The sequence below is a fragment of the Phalacrocorax carbo genome, chromosome 3, assembly GCF_963921805.1.
Source record: "Phalacrocorax carbo chromosome 3, bPhaCar2.1, whole genome shotgun sequence".
Classification (NCBI taxonomy): Eukaryota; Metazoa; Chordata; class Aves; order Suliformes; family Phalacrocoracidae; genus Phalacrocorax; species Phalacrocorax carbo.
Window position 1 is genome coordinate 9751962 of NC_087515.1, and position 26713 is coordinate 9778674.

Here is a 26713-nt window from a genome sequence, read left to right on the forward strand (position 1 = left end):
CTCAGTTCTATAGCAGAGAATCCCAACAAAGTAGAAAAGCTGAGAGAGATGAAGATGATCCTTGAATACGAACTAGCCACACTGCAATTTGACATGGTGGAGGCACACGTCCCTCACTGATGTTTTAATGTTCCTGAAAGGAGAGGAGGTGTATTGCACCTCACCAATAGAAGTGATGATCTATCAGAGAAAGTTCTAGGAAAGAGTACTTGCATGCCAAAGAGTGTCACTAAACATTACAATCTTTCATCCGACTGTTAAGTCCAATATTTTTAGAGGGCCTTTTTTTTTTTATTTCCTGACAACAAACTTAATTGGGAATACTCTCTTTGAAGGAGAAGAAACTAAATTATTTGGAATAAAAGCCTCTTATGGCAGACTATTGACTGAAGAAAATTGTTTGGGCACAAGTTTGTGCTCACAATACCTTACAAGTCCTTTCTGAACTGCAAAATAATGTGCAGCTTAAGTTTTCAGTTAAACATCAAGGCTCTAACCCAGCAAAAGCATCTAGGAAGGTAGACAGATTTATCTGTGAAATCTCAGTCTCAGATGAGAGCCCCAATCTAAAAAAAATAATAATTTATTAGAAGCTCACTCTCAAAAGAAGTGGTCATTTGGTAAGTTTTATAAAATTCCCCACAGACATCCACATTTCATCTGCCATGCTGTCAGAAATTTTCATGTAACAAGGTTCCAGGGGTCTCAAAATAAATGTTTGCCCATTTCTCAGAAAGTAACAAAATGCTAAATAATTCCTAGCATTTTGCAAGTAATTTGACATATGTAGATCTTACACTGTCATATTGATTTGCATTTTAAGTTTCCTCCTGAAAGCAATAGCTGTAAGACACATGCAAACTGCACTTATGAAAACAAGCTTACAGTCTAAATAAAACCAATACAGTGTAAAAAAAAAAACAAATTAAATTCAAGTAAAATTAGGTACACATTTGCTTTCTGAATGTATATAACATTTTAACAAGTATAGTTTTAAGCAATGGACACTTTACTACTTAAAAATAACAAACTCGGATAATACAGGTTGGTAACATTTCCAGATTACACTGCGTCACCACGTGTCCCTGTACATACATGTTGAGACAACGGTGTTCTCACAGTTCTTAAATTACAGATTTCCCCTCTACAGGAAATGTAAGCCTAATGGCAACAGGCTTGCTTTTCTGAGTTTCCTAGCCGTTTGTAAAGAAAATTAATAAAATATCCAGTGGTATAGAGACACTGTGTGTGTGCTTCTCCAAGAGCACATTCACAACAAACTGTTTTGATTCTGCCTTTTTGAGATAATACACAATATCAGAACAAGACGAGACAGACTTACTGCAGAAGCTACACAAAAGGCTGCGTTTGTGCTTACACTACCAGCTAATTCACAGAATCACAGAATGGTGATTGATACTCCATATTCATGTCTACGTAGATTTTATTTTTAAATTGCAGATATTTATTCCCATATTAATCTGTTAAGAGATTTCCACAAAAATAGTTACAGAAAGCATTGCTCCACAAACTAAAAAAAAAAGTTTAATTTTGTTAATTGACATATACTGAGTGAATTAATAGTAGCCAAGCAAATTAACAAAAGTTATCTGTAAGACATGTGCACATATGCATTATTTCTGGGCAAATGTCATTGCATATCAAAAGCATAGAATAGTAGTTCCCAAACTTTGTGGGTCACTGAAACACTGCCAGACCTCAAGAGCTGTAACAGAAAACCACACCTGTTTAATCAGCAAATCACAACTGCAATAAAAGTGAAGTAAGCAATAATATTTGATACAATTCAGTGGGTCAGCTACAGATCATCTACCATAATTTTTGCAGGTCACCAGTGCCACGTGGACTACACCCTACAAAATCAGAGAGAGCAATGATCCAAGGTCAACGTTACCTTTTGCTATAGTGGAGAGACACGGAGAAGATGCACAGACCCCACTCAAACCTAACTTTCCAAATGTACAGCAGACATGTTCCAAGTATGTACTCTCAATGCATATAGCAAAGGACAAAATTTCATTGCAGCTTTGAGCTAAAGACATGTGTATGCATACATTATAGACACAAATATCTGCGAACACACCAAGATGTTGTATCACTTAAAAAGACAAACGCTTTGCAGTAAGCTCACCAAACGAGCCCCACTCGTTACTGTTTAGTAAGGAGTTACTGGAGAGAGGGTTGCCCTGACATGCTATCCTTACTCACTAAAGGGCCACCATGCTTGCTAGCACACTCCCAAAGCAGATTTAAGTCACAGTATGAGCCATGATTTTCTATGCCATTTCTGATGTTCCCCATTTTTATACTGGTGGCAAACTTCCTGTCTCCTCCTGCCTTTTTCTACTCCCCACCTTTCTTTTGTATTGAATTTGCCATTGTCTTTGAAGAAGCCGCTGTGTATAACAGCAATTTTGCCACTGTCTTTAAAAGAAACAAGGCTTAACTCAATTTTCAAAAATCACATATAATTGTTTTTATACTGCAAAAGCAAAAAATGGATTTTGAATATACATGCTATAAATTTCTTTCAAAACACAAAACTGTAGCCTTTTTCTTTCAAGGGGCATTAAAATGCAGACTATAATCACATAAAAGTCACTCATTCAAACCAACCTTTTTCAGGGACAATGCACACTTCATTGTTTAAAACCTTTGCCTTTTCTTCAGTTCATTCTGTCTGGCTATGAAAACTCTGGTTCCCTACGGACCTAAAGGCATAATTAGATATGTGCCTAAGCCAAAACTAGTCCACTTCACTGAGCTCAAACTCAGATTTTGCCAAGGACATAGAACTGCGGCTATAATCTACCACATTCATTTTGCCACATTCAGAACGTACTGCCAGGTACCAACCTCATAACTCAGGTGCTTCTGTTCAACGTGTTTCTCTGCTAGACAAACCGCTTGATCTCATTTTGAGATTACACTAAATATATGAAGAAACACTATCCACACATCAGATATGGTGTAAAGTTATCAGCTTGATTTATACTTTGAATACAAAAGTCTTGATAAAAATTTAATAGATGATTCAAAGCATCTGGCACCTTATTAAGTATTCCATGGATGGAATATAATGGAAAAATAAATATTACATATGACCGAGAAGAGATGTCATTTTGAGTTTCCTTTGTTTGCAAGACTGACGGATTTCTAATTTTCTTTGTCCCTTTCTTCTGTGACATTCTTTAAAGCCCTGTGCACAACTTGTAACAGTTCTGGATTTTGTCCCTCTTATGACAATTATTGCTCCTCTCGGGGCCACACCAAATGGTAAGACATCTCGCCTTGTCTGCTAGGATGGCAAAGCTGGATTTGTTCCCAAAAATTAGCTTTGTGCTCAGCTGCTGAGCTTTTTACTGAGAAAAAGTAAACAACCTGAAAAATAAAGCATGACAGTAACTTCTTTTTCTGTTTGCAACTATGTTCGGTTATCATACACATACTGCTAAAATAACCTTACTAAGTTCATGGAGTTTCTGCAAAATCTGCCCTAATATAAATATGAAAAGAGTTTGGCCCTTGTTCTTCTTACCTCCTCCATGGCTGACAACTTCTACACAGTTATTTAGTAAAGATGAAAACATTTAAATACATGTCACTCCGATAGATCTCTTTTTTGCATGGCTTTCAGCTTAGTTCTTACATTAAAAAACCAGTGGGTATACTGGAAACTAACTGAGCTTGCCATCTCAACTACATACTAATAATTTTGTAATAAACTGATACTTCACAAAAAATTATTATAAAGCTCAACAGTTCTGCCCAGGAATCATAGAAACTAAGTTTTTAAACATCGGGGGAAAATTATTAGATTCCGTCTAAGCCATGACAGTTCAAACTGAAGAAAATTACCTAGCAATTCATAAATTCAATAAATATGCTTGCACTTATTCAGAGATCCCTCCAAAGACATTGAAACTATTTGCTATATCTGCAGAAATTAATATATTCTTTTTGATGTTTGGTAGCTGTGCAAATTACTCTGTATATGGCAACTTTGGCAATTTATCTCTTCACTATATAAGAATGGGCTCAGAGACTGTAAATGATTATTTGACAAAAAGCGTCTCTGAAGGTTTTTGGCTCAATGCAAGAATTTTCCAATGCTCTGTTCTCTGCAAGACAATCACAACTCTTTCTGTAGAAAGCTGAAAGTACCCAGGCAAACTTCTCCACTGAAATGAAGATCTACAACAAAGTGTAGTGAAAGAAGAAATTATCTGAAGCTTAAAAAAAGAGCAAAACCAAAAAAACAGTTTGACAAATGTTGCTGTCATCTTCTAACTTATTTCACCTTAGATAAGCACAGGGCAGAATACAGCATGTGATCTAACAGTTGTTTAAAATGTTGTAACTAATGGTTTGGATGGTATCCTTTTTGAAGAACAAGCCCTATCTCCTCCTCTTTCCAGCCTCTATGTTGTCATCCTTCAGCTGGGCTGCCATAAAGCCAGCAGAGCTGCTTCAAGGAGGGCACCTAATGCGTAGGCAAACTAGGCCACTCTGCTGTGGCAAGACAGGGGAAGGGAATGGCCCTGCCCCATCGTTATTCTAACAGCTGGAATAGCTACAGGGCAACACCAATACCATCAAAATTAATTAATGCTCAGTAGATGATAGCATTCCAAAGGCAGCTGAGGATAATGAGGTTGCAGAAGTTGTTTAAGGCCACTTTTCTCAACAGCAATCTTGGCATATTGTACAAGGTGATTAAAGCTGAGCTGGCAGATAGTGTGCTGTCTGTAACAGCCAGTGCTGCTAATAAAGATTAAAAAAAATTTTCTTATTTCTCCAAAGTACATGCACATCCAGAAAAATCAGCAATGTGGTTCTGTCAATGTAAGATTACAGGATCCAAACTGCCCTTTTCAGCCTCTCTGTCAGAAGAAAGCTCTATGGGCTAGAAAGAGGCAGGTCTATGGGATGAAGGAGGACTGAAAAGGAAGACTGAAGTTGGAGCTCACCAAATAAGACAGAGGCATTTAAAGAACTACTTTTAGAAACACAAAAAGACAAATACCACAAAAATATTACTGGTATTTGATGCTGAATTGCCCTGAAAATGATGCATTGACTCACAGGCAAATCTAGCAAAAGACCTAAAGAACAATGCTTGCATCCATAATGCCACCCAGGGTGAGTGCCCCAGCAATGTCATAGTAACTACAGTACTTGTGCTCATCCTCCATGGCCTTATGTTGGAGCAGAGAGCATAATGATGTAAAAAATCTTATCATGGTACATCCGATATTCAGAAACCCCTTCCATAATGAAACTACGCTCAAATTCCTTTTATCTTCGCCCACCCTCCCCCTTTATCATCTAAGTGTCTGGTATAACCAAGGAATAAAGCCAATCTTTTCATATAACAGTGGCAGTATATTTTGCTTTTTCTTCTGCAATAATTTTATGGGTTTGCTACCACTCACTGATTCTCCTTCAATTTCAGCAAGTTCCCTGTCTCATCATGAAAAGATATCTGCACTGGAGACCAAAGATGCATTTAGACTTTGTAGCATGCCCCAACACCTTCACTTAAAAACCCAGGGAGGCTTCAGTATGTTCTACAAAAATCTTTTGACTGCTGTGAGAAGTGTCAGAAAGCAACATCAAAGTCCCCTGAGAATATGGGAGGGTGCCAAAAACAGAAGGAGCAGCAGAAGCAATTTCCATCTACCATTTTAGATTGTCTTCATTTTGAATACGCGATGGAAACTTTCAATAGTTTTCAGCTTGTCCCAGCCCACGACCATAGCCTATAGCTTATATGGCTCTTATTATGACTTATTCCACCTATATCACCATATAAAAATCTATGCAACTGTGACACTTCATTCCAAAATACCGGTCCAATACTAAAACGCTACATGCTAACTGCCAGGAAGACTCCCCCTCCCTCATTCTACCTGAAGTATTTTTCCCTGGATTTGTTTATGAAGGTACAGAGAGTTATACCTCCTCTTTGAATGCTACACTGAGTCCTCCTTCCACTGTAAGAGTCTTCTTAAACTACCACTTACATTTGAATTTTGTTAATCTTTCAGATCAACATAGTTAAGAAATACATCACAGATATAGATAGATATCAGAGAGTTAGCATACCAGGACCATGCAGAAAGACCTCTTTCATTTTAGCCTCCTGGCCCCAGCCTCTCCAAATGTTATAATTTCTATTCTTAATCTCAGTTCAAAAAAATGCATGGAGATTTGGGAAGTTTGTTAAGGGAAGAAGAAAATTTTTTAATTCAGGGAGTTCTGAAGACTGTAAGCTAATGAAAGCACTGTTAAGCTAAATATTTAAAAAGTTGTACTCAGTTAAAGTAATTTCTATATCCCTTTTATCTTTAAAAAAAAATAATCAAGTAATCTGTAAAATCACATCAGTGCATAACTGCAGAATCTAATTCAGCAGCAACCTACTAAAGTTAAGATTTCCTCCCCCAACATAAGCAAACGCACTTTGAACAAACATTCAAAGGGAGCTGGCAGATGCTGTCACTAAGCCACTGTCCATCACCTTAGAAAGGTCATGGAGGACACAAGAGGTGCCCAAGGACTGGAGGGTAGCAAATGTCACTCCAGTCTTCAAAAAAGGAAAGAAAGGGGACCTGGCAAACTATAGGCCAGTCAGCCTCACTTCCATCCCTGGAAATGTGATGGAACAGTTCATTCCAGAGGTCATCTCCAGGCATGTAGAGGAAAAGAAGGTTATCAGAACTAGTCAACATGGATTCACGAAGGGGAGATTGTGCTTGACCAACCTGATAGCCTTCTATGATGGTGTGACTGGGCTAGGTAGATGAAGGGACAGCAGTGGATGTTGTCGATCTCGACTTCAGCAAGGCTTTTGACACTGTCTCCCATAGAATCCACATAGGTAAGCTTAGAAAGTGTGGGTTAGATGAGTGGACAGTGAGGTAGACAGAGAACTGGCTGAATGGCAGCGTTCAGAGGGTTGTCATCAACAGGGCAGGGTCTGGTTAGAGGCCTGTCACTAGTGGTGTTCCCCAGGGGTCTGTGCTGGGTCCAGTCCTGTTCAACATATTCATCAATGACCTGGATGATGGGATAGAGCATAACCTCAGCAAGTTCGCTGACGATACTAAGCTGGGATGAGTGGCTGATACACCAGAAGGCTGGGCTGCCATCCAGCGAGACCTGGACAGGCTGGAGAGCTGGGCCCAGGGGAACCTCATGAAATTCAACAAGAGCAAGTGCAAGGTCCTGCCCCTGGGGAGGAACAACCCCATGCACCAGTACAGGCTGGGGGCTGAACTACTGGGAAGCAGCTCTGTTGAGAAGGACCTGGGAGTGCTGGTGGACAACAAGCTGACCCTGAGCCAGCAATGTGCCCTTGTGGCCGAGAAGGCCAACGGTGTCCTGGGATGCATTAAAAGGATTGTGGCCAGCAGATCGAGAGACGTTATCCTGCCCCTCTGCTCTGCCCTAGTGAGACCACATTTGGAGTGCTGTGTCCAGTTTTGGGCCCCTCAGTTCAAGGACAGGGCACTGCTTCAGCAAGTCCGTCAGAGAGCTACCAAGATGATCAGGGGACTGGAGCATCTCCCTTATGAGGAAAGGCTGAGAGACTTGGGTTTGTTCAGCCTGGAGAAGAGAAAACCGAGGGGGGAATCTCATCAGTGCTTTTAAATATCTAAAGGGTGGGTGAATCAGAGAACTTAGTGTCTGGAGGTCAAAGAGGCAAACTGAATTACTAGAAAGGGAACAGAACACCAAAGAAAATTTCTTCACATTTTGTTTTATATCTTTGTGTACCCATAACCTGAAAGCTACATGCATTTCTGGTCCATTCATTTCCAAAATCACAGAACAACTGGAAGAGGTAAGGAAAAAGGTGAAAAGGACAATCACAGTCTAGAATATTTCTGTATAGAGAAAGATTAAATAAACTGGTAGTCTTCAGCTTGGAAAAAGATATGACTAAGGGAGGTATGTGACAACTGTAAATTTGTAAGTGGCATGGAAAAGATGACTAAGAAACAGTTATTCATTGTCTCTTCCAATAAAAACATTAGAGGGCATTAAATTAATTATGTTGGCAAGTTCAAAATGAATGGAAAAGGGTACTCTTCCACACAAGGCATTGTTAAGCTGTAGAACTCCTTTCCATAGGGCACCATAGACGCTAGAAGCTTACATAGATTTGAAAACAGATTTCTTTGGGTTTTCTTCATGAGTAGAGAAAAGCTTTGGGAGCTTGTAAAAATGAAGATACCAATTCCAGTAACTGGAGATTACAATGATTGGGTCTATGTTCTTCCCTCTTTGCCAGGCATCCATCAGAGACAGGACGTCAGGCTAGCTGGATGTTCACCTAGAACAGTACAGCTGCTCTCATGTTCTTGGTATGCCCTTCCTGGAGAACAACTCTGGCTAAACACTCCAGGACTGTATTTCAGGGCATTACTGTTGTAAGACACTGCCTGCTCAACTTTAGTAACATTTTGCTTATAAGACAAAGTACTAATACTGAATGTCCACCGCTTGTATTTTCTTTTGAGTTCAACAGCTTCAAGGGACATAACGGGTGACAGAAATACCCATATAGCATAGGTGGTAGCAGGGCCTGGAGGGCACTCACAGGCCTTACAAGTCCTAGCCAGCCCCCGGGGTTCCCCCCACTTGCCCACGGCTCAGGACCCCATGTCAGCTCCCGGGGACGTCAGCCCCTGCGCCACTGGTGCCACAGCAGGGCCAGTCTCAGCTCCCCACAGCCCTGGCCCTGCCTTGGACCACACTGAGCCAGGGCCACCTGCAGCCCAGTGTCTAGCACCAGGACTGTCCCCCAGCTGCCCTCCTCCCTGGCTGGGGTGGTGGGACCAGCTCTAACCACCAGGCTCTGTCCTGACAGCCTCCATGGGGAACCCCCAAGTCCTGCTGGACCTTGTTCCCTAGGGGAGTCCCTGGTCCACGTGGCACCCTGGCCAATGGTGCCCCCTGCACAAAGCGGCCTATACCTCTCACAGCAAGGCAAATACATTCCTGGAGAAGGAGGAGGAAAAGAATTTTACTGCAGTTGTTGATCCCTTGAAATCTGCACCAAGGGATGACCTCACTGATCACAATTTTTAGGGGTGTGCATTGCACATGGGCTGTCACCAGTGACAGAAGGGTCCCAGCTGCTCCTGCTTACGGTCCCAGAGCTGTCACTTCTGAGTGACTGCATGTAAGCTGTCCTAATGTTTTAAGCAAAGAGTGACCATATGATCTGATTCTGTAGCTATTTAGCTGAAAACACATCAACGACGTCACGCTATTTTTATGCCCTTAGTTCGCAACAGATTGCATGTTTAGTTGAACTACCTTGCATTTACCCTCATTTCAGCCTGTGTATGTGTAGCAACCTGTTAGGCTTTTTATGAGCCTGAACTCTTACCATCCTGGAGACTTTCATTTGAGTCTGTTCTGAAGGACTTATTCAAGGTTTCTTTGTTCTTGCACATCATTGTAGAGTGAACATTAACATTCATCTGTCAGTTTTATCTAGTCACCATCACAAAGAAGATGTAGTACTTGAAAAAATTTAAACCTTTGGGTTCTTCAGTAAATTTTATTCATGGCTCAGGAAAAGGAGGAAGACTCAGACACCCCTTTAAATAAATCTTTAAAAATTTAAGACCACTTGTACTTGGATTTATGACAGTAATAGCCTACTTGTGTTGCTTGGGTTTGTTAAAATTAATAACTCAATAAAAACAACAGCAATACCTACATATAAACAGCACCAACAAGAATTCAGAAAACTGGTTCCAATGTTCAAAAAATAAAGCTAGCATTTACACTGTCTGACATTATGCGAACAACATCCAATTCAATCTATGAAGAAAGCAATGCTATCAATCTAAGCCCAGCTAGTAACCTATTAGTCCTAGCCTTCAGAGGTACGCACTTTTTCTTTGTTATCATATGAGACCTCGGAGGTCCCCAGTCCCACACACTGCCATGTGTTCTGTGTCAAAGCACAACTTCCAGACAGCAAGTACACTAGACTCATGAAGACAGTAGTTTGATTTTCTACTTGCTTTTTATCTTAAGAATTAAGTTTATTGAGTAAAAGTAGTGCTTGTCTAGCATAAAACCAGCTCATATAGATACGGATTTATGTAATTTCATATATATTTCATATAAACAAAAGCAGCAATGCAAATGAGTCTCCATAACTGCATACACAAAGGTACAGTGCACTTCAGCTATATTGCCTGCTCCTCTTTCCCAAATAACAATGGAAGATAAATTAATTCTAGCAGTACTTCACAGCCACTTGAGAGGTCTAGTCTTCAGAATTATCTCTGTTTTGCCTTTAACACACATTTTACTAAGTTGGTTTTTGCTTGTTTTGAACAGACTCTGATTATAACAAAAGGTAGAGATGCTCATCGCCACTGAAAAAAAAAAAGCTAAAAGGATAGGTTTCAAGCTCCCCGAGTTGGTATAATTACAGATGATGTGTATGATTCTCAGTAAATAGGACAAATCATACACTTAATGTCAGTGAGTGAAACAAGATCCATTGAATTTAATGGAAAAGGCACAAAATTCACTATGGTGGTATCATTAAGGTGAATGAAAAAGTATTGCTAGTCCCACTGGAAACTTGACAAGGCTGTAATTGATAAAAGTTTCTGCTTAACAGAATTAGCAATTAATAAACCACATAAGGAAGAGAACTCTCATCACCATCTTATGGCTAGGTAAAGGGCAACACAGAGGAGAAACAAATACAGGCAATCCATTGCAGCTGGGCAATTTCTAGCTATTTCTTTGGACAATCTCAACAGAGTAAACAAGGATCTAGTCTCTTCTGCAATTTGACAGCACTCTCATGTGCTAAATCTAGTCTATTTCTTCCATATTCTGGTCTGAGGGGTATCTGCAGTGGGCAAACCACCCAGCAGTTAGAACACATGATCTACATCAATTCTGTGAATAATTCAGAGTTTAGCACGCCATGACCCTGGGACCACAGAAAAAGCTATGTAAAAAATAAAGTTATTCAAACAGGAAAGAAAAAATAAAAATCAGTTGACACCAGGAAAATAAGGTTCACTAGGTTTCAAAAATGAAAATTTTTACAGTGTTATGAAGCAAGATCTCACTCCTAATTTATAAATACATTCTAACATCTCTGTAACAGACCCACGTTCCTTACACCTACAAATGCAAATCCACTACAGAATTCTTTCCTAGATTACTGCTTTCTAAAACTTAAGAACCACTAATAGGCATCAAGACAGCAACACATAGTTCTCCTTGCTTTCTAAAATATTGATGCTTCAGGCAGGAAGAATACATTCTAATTCAGATGGCGAATGAGAATTTTTCCATTTTATCCTATACACTCGTCCAGCTTCTCTTCACTTAAAGATGATGCAACATATACAAAACCAATGCTGGTAGCACAATCAGAGTTACATTAATGCACCACGAATTTCTTAGAGTAACATGTAAAGCAGCAATGAATCTAGAATTTAGATGCTGAAAAGGTTCATAAGTTTAGAGCACCAGTAACGTAAGCACCTTTGTATTACACGGTCTGCAGGAAGAAAACCAGTAGAATTTACAGCTCTTTGTCAGAACTTAAGTGATGAACTTGAAAGCATAACCTGATAGAAAAAGCTATGAAAAATGATTCAGTAATTCAAAACAGCACTCAAAGAACAAAAATCACCCAAGTGACTTTCGTGACCAGAGAGTAAATTCCAGTGTTTTCTTCTGGGCTTTCAGTCTTAACATACTGTCATTTTTATTTATGCTTAGCAACACTCTTGCCTTTATGAGCCAAATCACAGATTCCTTGCCAAATCAAAGCCTGCAAAACTATCCCCTGCAGTAGACAACGTCTTCCACCCCAAAAGTCCAAAATGCTCGATTAGTTTTCAAGCAAGCAACTCCCGGAACTGATTCATTACAAGTGATGGCACTCACTGGAGGAAAAGGATGAGGCTGTGTGGCCTGCAACAGGGCAGCAATATGAAGCCTGGACTGGATCATCTAAGCTGCCTTAGAAGAACAGCTTGAATAGAAATGATCTTGACAACTTCCTGGATAACCTCACTCACAACTATAGAAGCTGCGCAGAACAGTGATGTGAAGCACTGTAGCTATTTAAGCCAGATGCTTGGAGCTTGATGATGTGAACATTCCTTCTATATTTCAATTTTCAGTTATAATAGAGCAAAGATTCGTGAAATTAAAAGATGTCATGGATATGTTCCATTCCTATTGCCTTGTTATTTTTGTTGAAACATTTGTTAATTCACAGCGATGACTAAAGAACAGCAGTATGATTCTGTCAGTGACCTTCCATGATTTTTAGGCTACTAACTAACTGAACCAGAAGGCCTGTAAACTACTTGGATAGCAAATACACAATTCTTTGTTGAAAAGACTGACTGCTTCCTGGATGATCTTTCTAGGAGTGCTAGGTGCTTTGTATCTAACAGGATTCATATTACACATCTATCTCAACAACAGTCATCATGAAGAGAAACTGAAGTAATAAACTGTGCATACCCTGAGATCAGCATTTGGAAAGTGAAGCACAACAGGCTGCAACTTTAACGTTTTAGGGTAAATTCCCAGATTTCCCACTTTCACCTCCAATTTGCAAATATCATCCCAGGACTTTTTGCTGAAGGCTTCAGCACCAGAACGCTTTGAAAATCCTTTTGCCTCAGCACTGATCAAGGAAAAGTCTGTTTAGTTCATGAGATCAACTGTCACCAGTGCCATCTGCCACACAGCAGCAGGATCAAAGCTGTGATCTTGATGATGGTTTGCAGACTGGATATAAGTTTCCAGAGCTTGAGTTCATCCAATTTTTAGCTGCACTGTTTTCTATGCTGGAATGAATATCCATGTCATTTTTCCTGACAGCGTTTACCCATTTTGGTGGCAAAGACTTGATGGTACAAGGACCCTACCTCCTCCTCCAACTCTTCCTCTCTCCACACCCCCCAAGAAAAGTTGTAGCACACTGACAAAACAGCATGAGGAAGTTTGGACTGCCACTGTCTAGGGAGCACATATTCCGTGGGCAGGCAGACTATTTCATTTGCCAGAGCTGTCAAGCCAGCCCTTTCTACAAACACTAGCTTAAGACAAAATAAAAGAAAAATTATAATAAAATGTTTTAAAAGCTGCATGCAGAGTGCTGAAGCAAATGCATAATAATTAACTGGTTTCCTGGGTAACCAAGGGCAAAATGATCAAATCTGCCTGCTTAGAATTAGATTTTTAAATTTACATATAGACATTTAAGAGTTGCACAACTGCCAGGTGTTCTGAGCCGCAGCTGTTTTGATTAACTGTACCTCTAAGCAACTATGCAAGAGTCAGTCCACAGTTTTGGGAACGTAAGTCAGTAAGATTCCTCTTTTCCAGTTGTGACTTTAGCGTAAATCATAGAAAAGGCTTGATTTGCCAGTGTGTCAGCACTCATAACCTGTCAGGCTCAAGCAGAAGTGACCTTTCAAAAGCCTGAACAAGATAAGACTTTAAATCTAAGCATTAAGACTAGAGACGCCTGCCTACCTAAACACAGGTATGAATCCAGTCCACTCTACCAGAGTACGTAACATGAAAGGACAGCTTAAAATCCAAGTGCGTGATTTAGAGGGGAAATTAATGGTACAAACCTAACAAGAAAGCTTGAACAATTGCCTTTCCCATCCCCCTCAGTATGTATCTACATTTCTTGAAAGGGACCGCAGGGGAATAACACAGGTGAAGTACCCTGCATAAATCTACCAAACTATTCCCCTTTCTTCTATCTTGCAAGCCTAGTATGGGTGCTCTGCATGCTTTGCCAGTCCTTTTGCCTTCTCTTTGTTCAGTATTAGCAAGCATGAGATCTCTGTAATGAGCTGTGCAGCAACGATTTAAAGAATTACTTAGAAATGTTATTTACCACATGAAAAATGAATTGTACACCCTGGCAGATGGGCAATCACGAAAGAAGTTACGGACTATCTAAATCATTTTTATTTCAGGAAAAGATAAGCTCTCATGCAGTTTTCTAAACCAAGGAATCAGACATCTGGAGACCTAATTGTTGTAGCTTAAAACTTATTTTTATACTACTTTTTTTGTATTTTTCTGTGTAGGGGAGGCTGCACGCATGGGGAAAAAATGGTATTAACTGGCTAATCAGTGATTTCACCTTACAAACAAAACCAATTACACATGCTTTTCTTTGGTTTGTTCAACTATACCAGCCAATTCCTGGTGTAACTTAATGAAACAATTGGAATCCCACTGTGTATGCATTTGTCCAGGTGGGTTACAATGCTATAATAGTAGTAGTACGTGCATGTACTTCACTAACTAGGATTCAGAAAACAACCTACTGGGTAATAAAAAAAAAAAAGAAAAAAGAAAATAAGAGGTTCTCTCTGCAGTTCACTCCTTTTATTTATTTATGGGAAAGAGAATACTCGCTTTAAAAATGCACAAAAATGTGACAGGTGGTAAAGTAGCATCTGAATTATGTTTCAACTCTTCAAGGAATTGAGTCATGGGAATTCTCATCTTTCAAAATAATTTGAAATCTTCAGAATGCTATTCTCTATGGTGTTTCCTAGAAGCTTTTCTTCACTAATTTAAGCAAGAACAAACAACACTGAATTTTAATTAACTGTCAGGTACATCAGTTTATATTCCAAGCCTCCTCCAGGAAACAACTATTTTAGAACTTAAGATAGAAGAGTGTTTATAACACAATAAACGATATGCTTCTCACTGCAGCCTAGTGAGTGTCAGGCCCTAAAAGTAGTAAAAATTTTAAACTAAGCACAGTCTTCTATGTCCTGTATCCATTTTCCTAGAATGCGCTGTCCATTCAGAAACTATGCTTTTGATTTAAAAAAATACATGCACATTTACACAACATAGTCTGAGATCAGAGGCTCAGCAGAAAATATACATGCCACTACTGAAAGTGCAAGAGACCTGTGCAAGCTCAGGATAGGATCTCCATATCTGGATTCTGCAAGTGTGCTGTAGTCAGATGTGGATGTCACTCTGTCCGTTAAAACCAACAGCCCTTACTTTTTTTTAAAGTCAGGCGGTTTTATAGGTTTAGGTTATGAAACCTCTTAGACCAGACAGAAGCTCAGTTTCATGGTTTTGGTCAGGCTTTCTCTTTGAAATGAATGCTGACCGAATGCACCATCCTTCCCCCAAGTGGTTAAGACGCAGCCTAGGTCAAAAATCTCTGCTCTGGTTTTTGTGCGATACTTAATGCCAAAACATAAAGCAGAACTGGCAAGAACACTCAACTCCAGTTACCATGTTGTCTCAGTACAGCACAGAAATTTGCAATATCCTAACATAACTCTTACTCAGTAGGAAAGTTTACAGTAAAGCTAACTGGAAAGAGCCTGTCTAAAACACAGAACAATGGGTCAACTCCCATTTTTCAGTTACAGTGACGTGGCTTGCACTGGGTTTTTTTTAATAATAGTTGAGGAAAAAGAAAAAATTGAGGAAAGCTATTTGATAGCTTCATTGAACCCTTCCCAAAGTAAACTGCTGTGCCTATTAATTTTCAGAATGTGCTTTCCACTGCACTTCGATCAGGCCTGAAAGCAGAATGTTACACAGCAACCTCTTAGCGAAGCAAAGTGGTCACCAGCGGTGGGCACAGGCAGGGGCAGGGCGGTGAGCACCAGCCTTGTCCCTGCAGTCAGAGCTCCTAGCTGAGGGCCCATACACATAGCATCCTTGGGAGACTTGAACACCTCCTGCTGAAGGTTTCTTTGGGCGATACTAAGGGCATAGCCCACAACTTGTATTTTTGTCCAAGAGTTTCCAGGTGCATCTACATTGTCCATTCTTGCAAACAAATGTTATCACACACACCACCTACAGTTTTCTTTGGAGACAGTTAAAATGAAACCCACTGAAGCCTTTTTCTTTCCATGGAAAATGGAGGAGTAGTGGGGAGGAGGAGGGGGAATTGGAATATTTTTTTGTCTGTGTAGGATGTGATTAATCCCAGGAAAGTCGCAACACATACCCAGTAGTAAGTGCTTGCAAGATTTAGCCCTAAGCAACTGACTGTTTTAATTTCTGATGTCTGAGTTGCTTCTCAATTATTTTCTAAGTAGAATAATATTTAGCAGCGGGTAACTTAATATCACCACCTCTGCTGGACACCTTTAAAGAAACATGGGCATGATCCACAACAGTGGCAACCAGGCACACAATTTAAATTGTAGGAAATAGACAAGAAAGCCTATGTCTCTGAAAAGTTTTCATAGTTCCTGTTCTTCTGAAAGAGCAAAAAATTTTTAACCTATGAAACAAGCCTTTACAACAGTGGCCTGAAGTAGCTCTGTATTAAAATTCCAGTGTAATATGCCCAATAATACATTTTAATCTGAAATTCCTTTCTGAAACTACAAAAATTATTAGAAAAAGTACTGCGTTACAAATAGGAAACAAACTACTCAGAAAACCTTTACACCACTGGTAAATTAATAACGTGTACTATCATTCCAGAGAAGTATTTTTTTCCCTATAATTATCTACTTCTATAAAGTACTTTCTCAAGCAGCACCTTGGAAGTATCTTTTACATACATGCATTTAATTATATTGTTCATGAAAAATCCTCCTACTCCCCCTCCATCACTGACTGGAACCATACAATATATGTGCTTCCCCACGACTACTGACACAGATGAAAGTGAATATTTCACTGGTTTTGGACCAGTAAAATGATGCACAGCAAACGCACTACTTCCGTAAGTTTGCGCTAGGGAATCCATAAGGCTGCTACAACTGGTAAGACTATAAAGGTCACTCTACATCAACATTCATTAGCAGTCTTTTAGTCTTTATTCACCCTTCAGATTCTTCTACAAATATTTTTACATTTCCTTTTACTAAAAAGGGACTCTAATCAACAGTGAAGCCAACTTCATTAGTAAATTTATGAGATAGGCATAGCATTTTGGGGACTTGTGATATGCTAACAAACCAAAAACAACTACAGACATTAACATAACACAAAGTCATATAAATGCGAAACTATTTTATAATAAACTTCCTTCTATAACATAGTTAAAAAATTGTATGTTCTCTCTTATGATGCATGGCATCAAAAATAATTTCTTCAATTAGCTTGTTTGCATTCGCCATGATGCCAAGGAGTTCTGAAATTGATACAGTAGAAAAATTCGTGTTTATCCTGGTAGACTCAGATTTGTTTATTTTTTTCCAAGCACTTAACTATGCATGCAAGTGTCCTATTAGATTGTAGTACTACTCCCTATATGAAGTAAAATACCTAAATATATATTTGGTAACATTTATAAATATAACCTCCTGTGGAGGTGTTTTGGGTTTGGTTTTGGTTTTTTCTTCAAAAGAAAGAAAAAACAATGGGTTTATGCAGTGGCACACACTACAAGTGCTGTTATTGCCGACATCAGAGGAATGAACAGCTGCCACTTTAAAGCATGTGTTCTCAATCCATCCGAAATTACATCCATAATAGTTTCTTAATATTTTTTTTTCCTTCCAACAAACTTTTAACCCAAAATTATGACTACCTCCTTTCTTGGAGCCTAGCAATACAGCAATTACCTGCCAAATCCAAAACCATGAATCACTAAGGCAAAAGATTCTTTCAGGACTCAATCTTTCAAGTTCTTCTGCAACTTACTACCAGCCCATATTGAGCAATTAGCTTTGGATGATGAATACATGAATGAGCTTGAAACAGGAGCTATACATGAGGTGCAGTTGGAGATGAGGGAACTCCCCGTCACTTGCTGGCTACAGGACCATGCCAGCACTGAGGGACAGAGGAAATACAGTCCACGACCAGCCCAAGCTCACAAAGGAAGTAGCTAGCTACAGGCATCTACAAGTAGCAACTACGAGCATGGTGTCCTCTGCAGCTAACAGATGCTAGCAGAGACCTCATTATATTCTGCCTATAGCATTCCTAGTGCGTTGCATTCATTTGTCACCCAAAACTCATTTTCTCATGCTTTGCATGTGCAAGAAAACCAATTTTCTCTCTACCTGTGCTGTAGTAGAAGAATTATTAGATGCAAGTGCTGCTTTATGATCAACCCTCTGTAACTGTAGAATGAAAGGTTTCTTTTTAACATGCCTATCATTTTTGACAATCCTACAAGAAAAAAAATAAGAAAATTAACAGTAGTGCATTCAACAAGTTTAGTAGAGTCAGAAATAAACCTAAAAGAGTTTAATTGCCTTATAGGACTACTTCATCATAGAGTTTTTCAGCACTCTTTAAAATTAGACCCTTCTATTTCTCTAATGAAAAGAAAGAAAGAAAAAAAAAGGGGGGGGGGAACATTCCTTTTTCTGACATAAATTTTGCAGGCCAGTTTCAGCCAATGGAAGATCCTTCAGTCTTACCTGGATGAGTCAGAGGTCTGCATAGTAGTAGCTCTTTGGTTACTCAAGACCCAATGGCTCAGACAGCATGTTTGGGCCAAATGAAGTATATGTTCTTCCAAAACTTTCAATCCAGAACTAACGCTGATAAAATCTATGCTACATAACATAGATTTTTCCTTCTGAACAGGAAGGACCACAACAAAACTTATTAAAAGTATTGACAGGGGAAAAAGTTAAATCAGACAAGTAGTCCTATAGCATCCTTGCCATTTTCCCCAAATGAATCTCCAGTCTCAGACATTACCTGACTAAATAAATACCCATTATATGGCCAAAACAGAGTTCTCCCTGTTACTGGTTATGTGTATGTCCAGTCATAGGAAGGAACATGGCAGCTGGACACTCATGCACACCTATCCAGGGACAGGGAGAGTTATCACATAAAAGTCATGTGATGGAAGCAACATCCCATCATGTAAGGGGAGAAAAGGATGCAACACATTGTCTCAGAACATCTCTGGCCTACCCTAAAGGTTAGCAGTATTGAGTTAAAGCCATGGCTGAGAAAACCATCCTACTATGGCAATGGAGGCAGAAGCGCTGTGGGTTTCAGTGCTGAATAAGAATCTACACCAGAGGTTGGCAACCTTCTGCTGTGAGTCTCATTCCAAAATCTTCATGGATCCAAAAGCTTTAGTCATATACCTGAGGTGTATCTTGGTGAGCAGAGGGAAAGTAGATCCTCTGGCACAGTTCCACAGGAGTAGATGGCACTCACCTCCGAGTTGTCCACTTCATTATGAGATGACACAAGAGGCTGGCTATGCAGCTGTATCCCCAGATGACACAGCAACATTGGAAAACATATTTAAATAAAGTGTTCTTATCAACAGATTTACAGTAGACTGAAAACTCAAGTGCAAGATCCTGTAAATTCCTTTAAGCACGGTAGCTTCCCATCACCACTCTATGTAGTGGAGCAGGCCTGGAAAAGAGCCAAACTGTGCACCACGTCTCCCACTACCACATATTATGCAGCTCCAGCTCTGACTGGAGCATACTCCTTATACAAGCGTTGGAAACATATCCTTCAGGGCACAACTCCGTAACTGGCTCTTCTTACATCTGCACACTATCAAATGGGTATAAAGTTGTCTACCTTTTTGTTTTCTCCAAACCTTTTTTATTGAAAAGGTCCACAGTAAGTGTCAACCTTAAATGTTTTCAGTATTCTCAATATGGTCATGAAGTATAAGAACAATTGTGTGCAGCAAAATATCACATTGCTATGAGAGTTGTAAGATATATGGGCAACAGAATTTTGTCCCAATATTTCAAAGCACTGCAAATGCTGCAATACAAACGTTAACCAGACACAGAAAAATACGTATTATCCAGCCACCTTCTCACTTTAGCTCTATTTCTCAGGAAGCTGCTTCCATCAATTATTTCACCTAGAGTCCAGACTGACCTTTCCCCCACCTTTATTTTCCCCAACATTCCTTTTTGATGCTATGACAGGATAAAAGCCAGTAGGACAGACTAATGTTAAAAGCATCCCTTTTTAATAGTTTCTTTGTATATCACATGGATGATGGAAAAAAAAAACACCCTGTCTTGAACACAGATGCAGCAGACATGCTAATACATTATGCAAACCACAGCAAATAATTTATAACTTCCTGGAAGCAACTCATTTTAAGTTGTACTGCCAGTATAATGGCAGAGTTTAAAAGCTGAATTTCAGTGAGCAAAACCTGATCTACAGAGTATATTGATAATGAATCAAAAGGAAAATGGCTTAAAAAAATAAACCACCACCACAAAACCATTCCAGTTTAAGAATCCTTGCATAAACCTTGCTTGCTGTCATATTTTGTTCACGGAAAGTATCCAGGCTCCATACACACGGATGCTGAGATTTCAAAACACAAGCTTATTTCATTGTGAATAAACTCTAATATATACCTGGAGATATTCCAACATTACATTTCAATTAAAGAGCAAAGGGTTATCTTTGTCCTTCACAAACAATATCTATGGAGCATGCAAGTGTGCATTTCACTCTAGAATGGTGCACAGACTTACTGGTGTGGTAAACAGCCTGTCACACAGCTATGATATATCACCTGAACCAAACTGTGCCAAAAGTCAGTTGAGGCGTGTGAGTTAGTACTAAATACGCTCACAAAACCTGTGATTTCACCAAAGCTGTACTGCATCAGATTTCATCTGACTAAATACTTCAATGCTTTTTCAGCAGTAGTATTGAGAGCCAGCATGATTACTTGTGAAAGAAAAAACTATATTTTGCCAAAAAAATTGGCAGGAGAACTAAGCAAAAAACTAAATAATATTCTCAGGTTTTACTGTTTAAGTCTTGAATCAATTCATAGAAGATACAAAGCTCTTTTTCCCTTCCTTAAACATACTTTATATTACATATAAACTACATAGTTTACATTTATAGTATACGTCTTTAAATACAGGATTACATTTTCAGGCAGATTATCAGTCCTCTATTTAGTCAGTCATGGGGATTAAAAAAATATTTAACCTAAATTAATTTGGATGAATGATGCATCCAATTGTTGAGTAGGTTTTTTTAAACTCTGCATCAGAAAGACACTTAAAACAAACTCTGCCATACCCAGCATCTCTTGCACTAATCCTAGACGATAGAATTGTTAGAATTCAGCACTGTGATAGTAACGTTTACAACTTTCTAATTTTTCAGGTAAGGCTGGTACATTACTTGTAATTTTGCTTTTGTTCCTTAGACTTTGAAAAAACACTTTGAATCGTTAAACCTGGATATCTAAAGCATTTGACAGCTTGCAGTTCTGACTTGTTTAAGACCATTTAGTATTTACATTCTGAAAGAAATCATATAATTTAAAAATCATAAGTAAGAGACTGTTTCCTTTGGACTAGCTGTGCCATTTATTACACAGCTGATTACTACTAAGGGTTCACCTTTTGTGGGGGGGAAGGGTGGGGACGTGCTCTTCCCCTCCCCCCCCCCCCAACAACAATATATGCAAGACTCTTGCCTGGGCAATCCAAACTGAAAGAAACAGACCCCTTGGGAACTGCCTGCACTGGTTACCTAACTAATCCACATCAAGCAGGGCACGATGCAAGTTTACTTTCACTTAAACTTCATCAAGAGCAAGTATGTGGCAGTACACAAGCATTATGTTTCTAGAAGGAAACGTTTTCCTTAATTTGCTGTTCCTAAAGCGTATCTGTATTTGACTTATATAGGAACAAAGAATCACACACCTGGAAATACATACAACCTCATCTATTATTAGTTAAGCTCTGTGTTTACAATGGGGAAAAGCAGCCAGATCTCCTGTCTCCAGTGTTTTCCTGTAGTAAAATTTACATACAGGATAATACTAACTATGAGCACATTCTTTACTGACAAGAAACAACAATATATTGAAGTCTCTTCAGTACCACAGTAGTATTTAATGGATTCTCAATATTGGGAATTTTGTCAAGAAAATAGTAATAATAATAATAATGAGAATAATAACAACCACCATGCCTAGATTCGTACTAAACATCTTTCCAAGAAGCTTAGAGTCTGGTTGCCTTTCAATCATTGATTTTGTAATCTATGCTGCATGTTGAGAAGGAAAATATAAATCTTTAACACACTAAAGTGTATTTACAGTCATAACCTGGAATATATAGGCCAAGATAACACTATTTATTATTTACTGTACTTTAGTATTTAATTTTTTTGCCACTCAGTGAAATCACTTAGAAAGATCAGAAAGCTCTCAGTGATAGTTTTAGTTTTTGCATTTTAATTTTGATGCTGAGCAACAACAAATACACAAGAAAGATAAAACAAATCAGACATAGTTTCACATTTGCTGTACACTTTTCAAACTCCCATAGTTGCTCTTTTAAAAATCTCCTCTTCCATTTGAATCACAAAGAGAATAATTTCCCACACATCAGCTGGGCTGTCAAGTAAGCATATTTCAGTACTCTTCAGACTTATTTAGTAATTTGTTTTCTTTTCACCCTGACGTACAGTAGTTTCATAATCAATGTATTCCTGGACTTCGTATGCACTTAAAATGAATGACTGAGTTCCCATACAGGAGATTGGGCTTGATGCATATTTCAGTTAAAAAAAAAAAAAAACAACAAAAAACAAACAACAAACCAGTCTTGACAATGAGTCTTGGGAGTAAATACTCCCAAGATTTGCATCCCCCCTTCTATTCTTTAATACCTAGAGAACTGTTAATAAGAATATTTTTATTGTATCTTCAGGCATTGTTTAAACTACTAATAGCATTGCTATCAATTTCCAATAATTTCAGATTTTATATTTATATGTTCTATATTCTACTTCTATTGTTTTGATATTTAGATCAGAATATTTAAATTGTTACAAAGAATAAAATCGCTATGCTAAAAAGTTTTCCTCAGTTATTTTTCCCACCAAACAATTAGACTAGAGAAACACAGTGTGACTAAAAGGTCTTTATGGATTGAAAACCCAGAAAAATAAAAACTTCATAGCTTCCTAAAAGTCAAAAGGTATGGAACCGAGCACTTCCGCTTCTTTCAAAAAAACAAAAACAAAACCCCAACAAAAGAAAATACATAAACATACAGCCTGCATATGCAATCAGCATATATTTATTTATATTTGTATGTATAAAGTCTGTCAGTGGTTATTAATGCAAAATTATTTTAAAAGCCCATGCAGCTGTCCTTCTACAATAAGTAGACAGGCTTACATTCTACATCAAATACTAGTCAGCAGCATTTCCCAATTTTAAAAGATTTTATATATGCTGCACAACATGTTCAGTGCCAAAGATATTTGTCACCAACTTGCTCTGCTGATCTCTTCCAGCAAAACATTGATAATGCCACTGTATCTTACACACTGTTTTCTTGGTGTAAATACCAATCCCTACTAATTTAATCATCATCTTTTAAACATTCTTTTCAAAGTAATAATCTAGATCTGGTGAAAAGTAAAGAGCTTCTTACCATTCTGATCCAATATCTTGCCTGTCTCTGGAGTCCAGCAGCAAGGAGCTGTTGCTGTTGCACTGCTTACTAGAGACACCGGAGGCTTTGGAAGCAGGGAATGTTTTATGTGGTTAAAATGTATCACCACTGATTATATTTCAGTCCCTCAATTCCCAGCCTTGATGCTCTGGAAATCAGCCAATCCAAGCGATAAAGAGGTTTGCAACAAGAAGTTGCAGAATTTTCACAGCGAATGCTTCATGGAAATGTTTTGCTTCTTGATACTTGTTTTTTATATCCACAAAATGTTAAAATTAATCCTGGCTCCCTCTCCCCTCCTCCTCTTTTTTTTTTTTTTTTCCAAAATGAGATTCATATATTGTTCACAAGGGACTTTAGCACTTGCTACAGCTAGGCTCAGTGCAGAAAGGCATCGTGCCAGATTAAGCACACATCTCTGCCAAGATACCTGAATTTTGACTTGCAACACACCCTGTTATTCCAAACATGGATCTTCCCAAGCCAAAGCTCCTAACTTTGCCAAAATACACAGTGTTTTTGTGAGGCAGCCAAATGCCCCTTCAGATTAGCTAAGAGCATCTTTTATTTGCAATGTGGATGTTCATTGTTGGCTTAAAAAAAAAAAAAAACAAAACAAAAAAAACCACAAACAAAAAACACCTAAACCAAAAAACACTTTTCCCTTGTGAAAATAAGGCGGTAAGTAGTTCCAAAGGGATGAAACGATCAACTGGCACTTCTGCTACACACTTCTACCTCCACCCCTCTCAAGAATAAACACCCCAGAAATTTTCTCTGCAATGCTGAATGATTAATAACTTATTTAATATTATAACTCTCTTAATGTTCTCAGTGACAAAAGGACAAAGACATTCCTGACTCCATGGACCTTGCCATCAAGGAACACAGTAAGAGGTGACAAAGGAGGAGACAGAAGGAACCGAATCAGACAATACTGGCTAGTTTGATAGGTACCTAGGGTAATATCCAAGCAACCTCTACAATTTCCAAGCTTTTGGGGCATCACAATAAAGAAGTTTTACAGAAAGGGTCATCAAGAGGCTATGGAGACTACCCTGGAGATGCTTTCAAGGAGCAAACATATCACTGTACTAAGAGAGCACAAAACTGAGCCTGAAATTGTAAGGAATGAATGAAAGAGGATGGAGTGATGCTTCTGCAATAACTAAGAGTTATAGAAGTGCAGAAAAGTTAAGATCATGCCCTGTGCAGGGAAGGAAAAGAAATTCAGAAAAGATGCTCATACCTTTCTCCTCTTCGCACAACGATACAAAAGTGATTTTCATTGAATCTGTTTTAATGGGTATGAAAGTGCAGGACTGACCTGAAGAAAGCAGGGGAAAGGATGCTGGACTAATTGGCAAGCTTGTTTAAAATGTGAGGAAGAGCTGGATGGAAGTTTTAATTGTTTGTTGAAACAGTAATGAACTTATTTTAAGAAATTACATAGAGAAATAAGATTTAGTCATCAATAAGAGTGACTATGTTGTTTCTGAACTTAGAGATAGAACAAAGTTCTTGCTCACAAGCTTATTGACAGAGCTTTAAACTAGACTTGAACAGGAAGGAGGATAATATCAGGCGTGCCCATGACAAGCTGTGGGATGACATGCCAAGGTTAGAGGGATGGGGTGCTAGTGAGGGCCCTCAGCCTGTTGCTCTGAGATGTGCTGGATACACTGCAGCACACGGTCTTCAGGAGGTGAGCCAGCCTCCTGATGTAATAGAAGCCAACAGGGAAACACCTGTTGAAATACCTCAAAGGAATTAAGGCATGGAAGATGACACAGCCAATAGCCCAGGGGAAGTGCCTCTACAACAATGCATGCAGCATGGGCGACAAATAGGAGGAGCTGGAAACCACTGTGCTGCTAGAAAGCTACGACCTAGTTGCCACTACTGAATGTTGGTGGGATCAGTCCCATGACTGGAGTGCAGCTCTTGATGGCTACAGGCTGTTCAGAAGGGACAGATGAGGAAGGAGGGATAGAGGTGTTGCCCTCTACATTAAGAAATGGATAGAGTGTGAAGAGCTGTCTCTGAAGAATAGCCATGAGCAGGTTGAAAGCTTATGGATAAGAATCAGAGACCAAGGCAACAAAGGGAACCTTGTGGTTGGTGTCTACTACAGGCCGCCCAGTCGAGGGGAGCCTACTGATGAAGCCTTCTTAATCCAGCTACAGGAGGCATCAGGCTCACAGACTCTCCTCCTACTGGGGGACTTCAACCACCCCAACATCTGAGGAAAAGTAGCACAGCAAGCTATAGGCAATCCAGGAGACTCCTGGAATGCATTGAAGATAACTTGTTGAGCCAGATAATAGACAGCTTTACCAGCGGGGATGCTACACTGGACCTGTTCATCATCAATGCAAGTGACCTAATCAGGGACATCAAGACTGAAGGCAGCCTGGGCTGCAATGATCATGCACTGGTGGAGTTCGCAGTCCTGAGAGATATGGGTCAGGTGAAGAATAAAGGCAGGACCCTGAATTTTAGGAAGGCAAACTTCCAGCTCTTCAAGGAATTAGTCAATAGGAACCCCTGGGAAACTGCCCTCAGGAACAAGGGAGCAGAACGGAGCTGCAGATATTTAAGGACGCTTTCCATAGAATGCAAAAGTTCTCAGCCCCCAGGAGTAAGGAATCAGGAAAGGAAAGCAAGAGTGCAGCATGGATGAGTCCAGACCTGCTGGTCAAACTAGAAGGCAAGAAGGAAATGCATAGCCAATGGAAGCAGGGACAGGTATCCTGGGAAAAGTATAGGGATACTGTCTGGTAGTGTGGGGATGGGGTCAGGAAGGCCAAAGTGCAGCTAGAGCTGAACTTGGCAAGGGATGCAGAGAATAAGAAGAGCTTCTACAGGTACGTTAGCCAGAAAGGGAAGGTCAAAGGAAGCATACCCCTGCAATGAGCAAGACTGGCAAATAGGTAACAATGGAAGAGGAGAAGGATGAGGTACTCAACAACTTATTTGCCTGAGTCTTCACTAGCAACCTCTCTGCCCTCACCTCTTGAGTGGATGGACCACAAGGACTGGGGGAGCAAAGTCCCTCCCACTGTAAGAAAAGATCAGGTTCGTGACTTCCTGAGGAACCTGAACATACATAAGTCTATGGGACCTGATGAGATGCATCCCAGAGTCCTGAAGAAATTGGCTGATGTAGTTGCCAAGCCATTCTCCACAACATTAGAAAATTCACACCAGTCAAATGAAGCCCCTGGTCACTG

General features: G+C 39.4%; 1 protein-coding gene across 3 annotated transcripts in view; it reads right to left on the reverse strand.

Moving 5' to 3' along the window:
- Positions 1-26713, reverse strand: part of PLD5 (phospholipase D family member 5) — a 201424-nt gene that overhangs the window by 134642 nt on the left and 40069 nt on the right. Inside the window, exon 1 of one of the 3 annotated variants that reach the window (XM_064445784.1) lies at positions 23460-24268. The exons of the other annotated variants lie outside the window; for them this stretch is intronic. Coding sequence (XP_064301854.1) covers positions 23460-23462 — 3 coding nt within the window. The 5' untranslated portion in view covers positions 23463-24268. Of the gene's footprint in view, positions 1-23459; positions 24269-26713 lie in introns of those variants that run through there. 3 annotated transcript variants of the gene reach the window in all.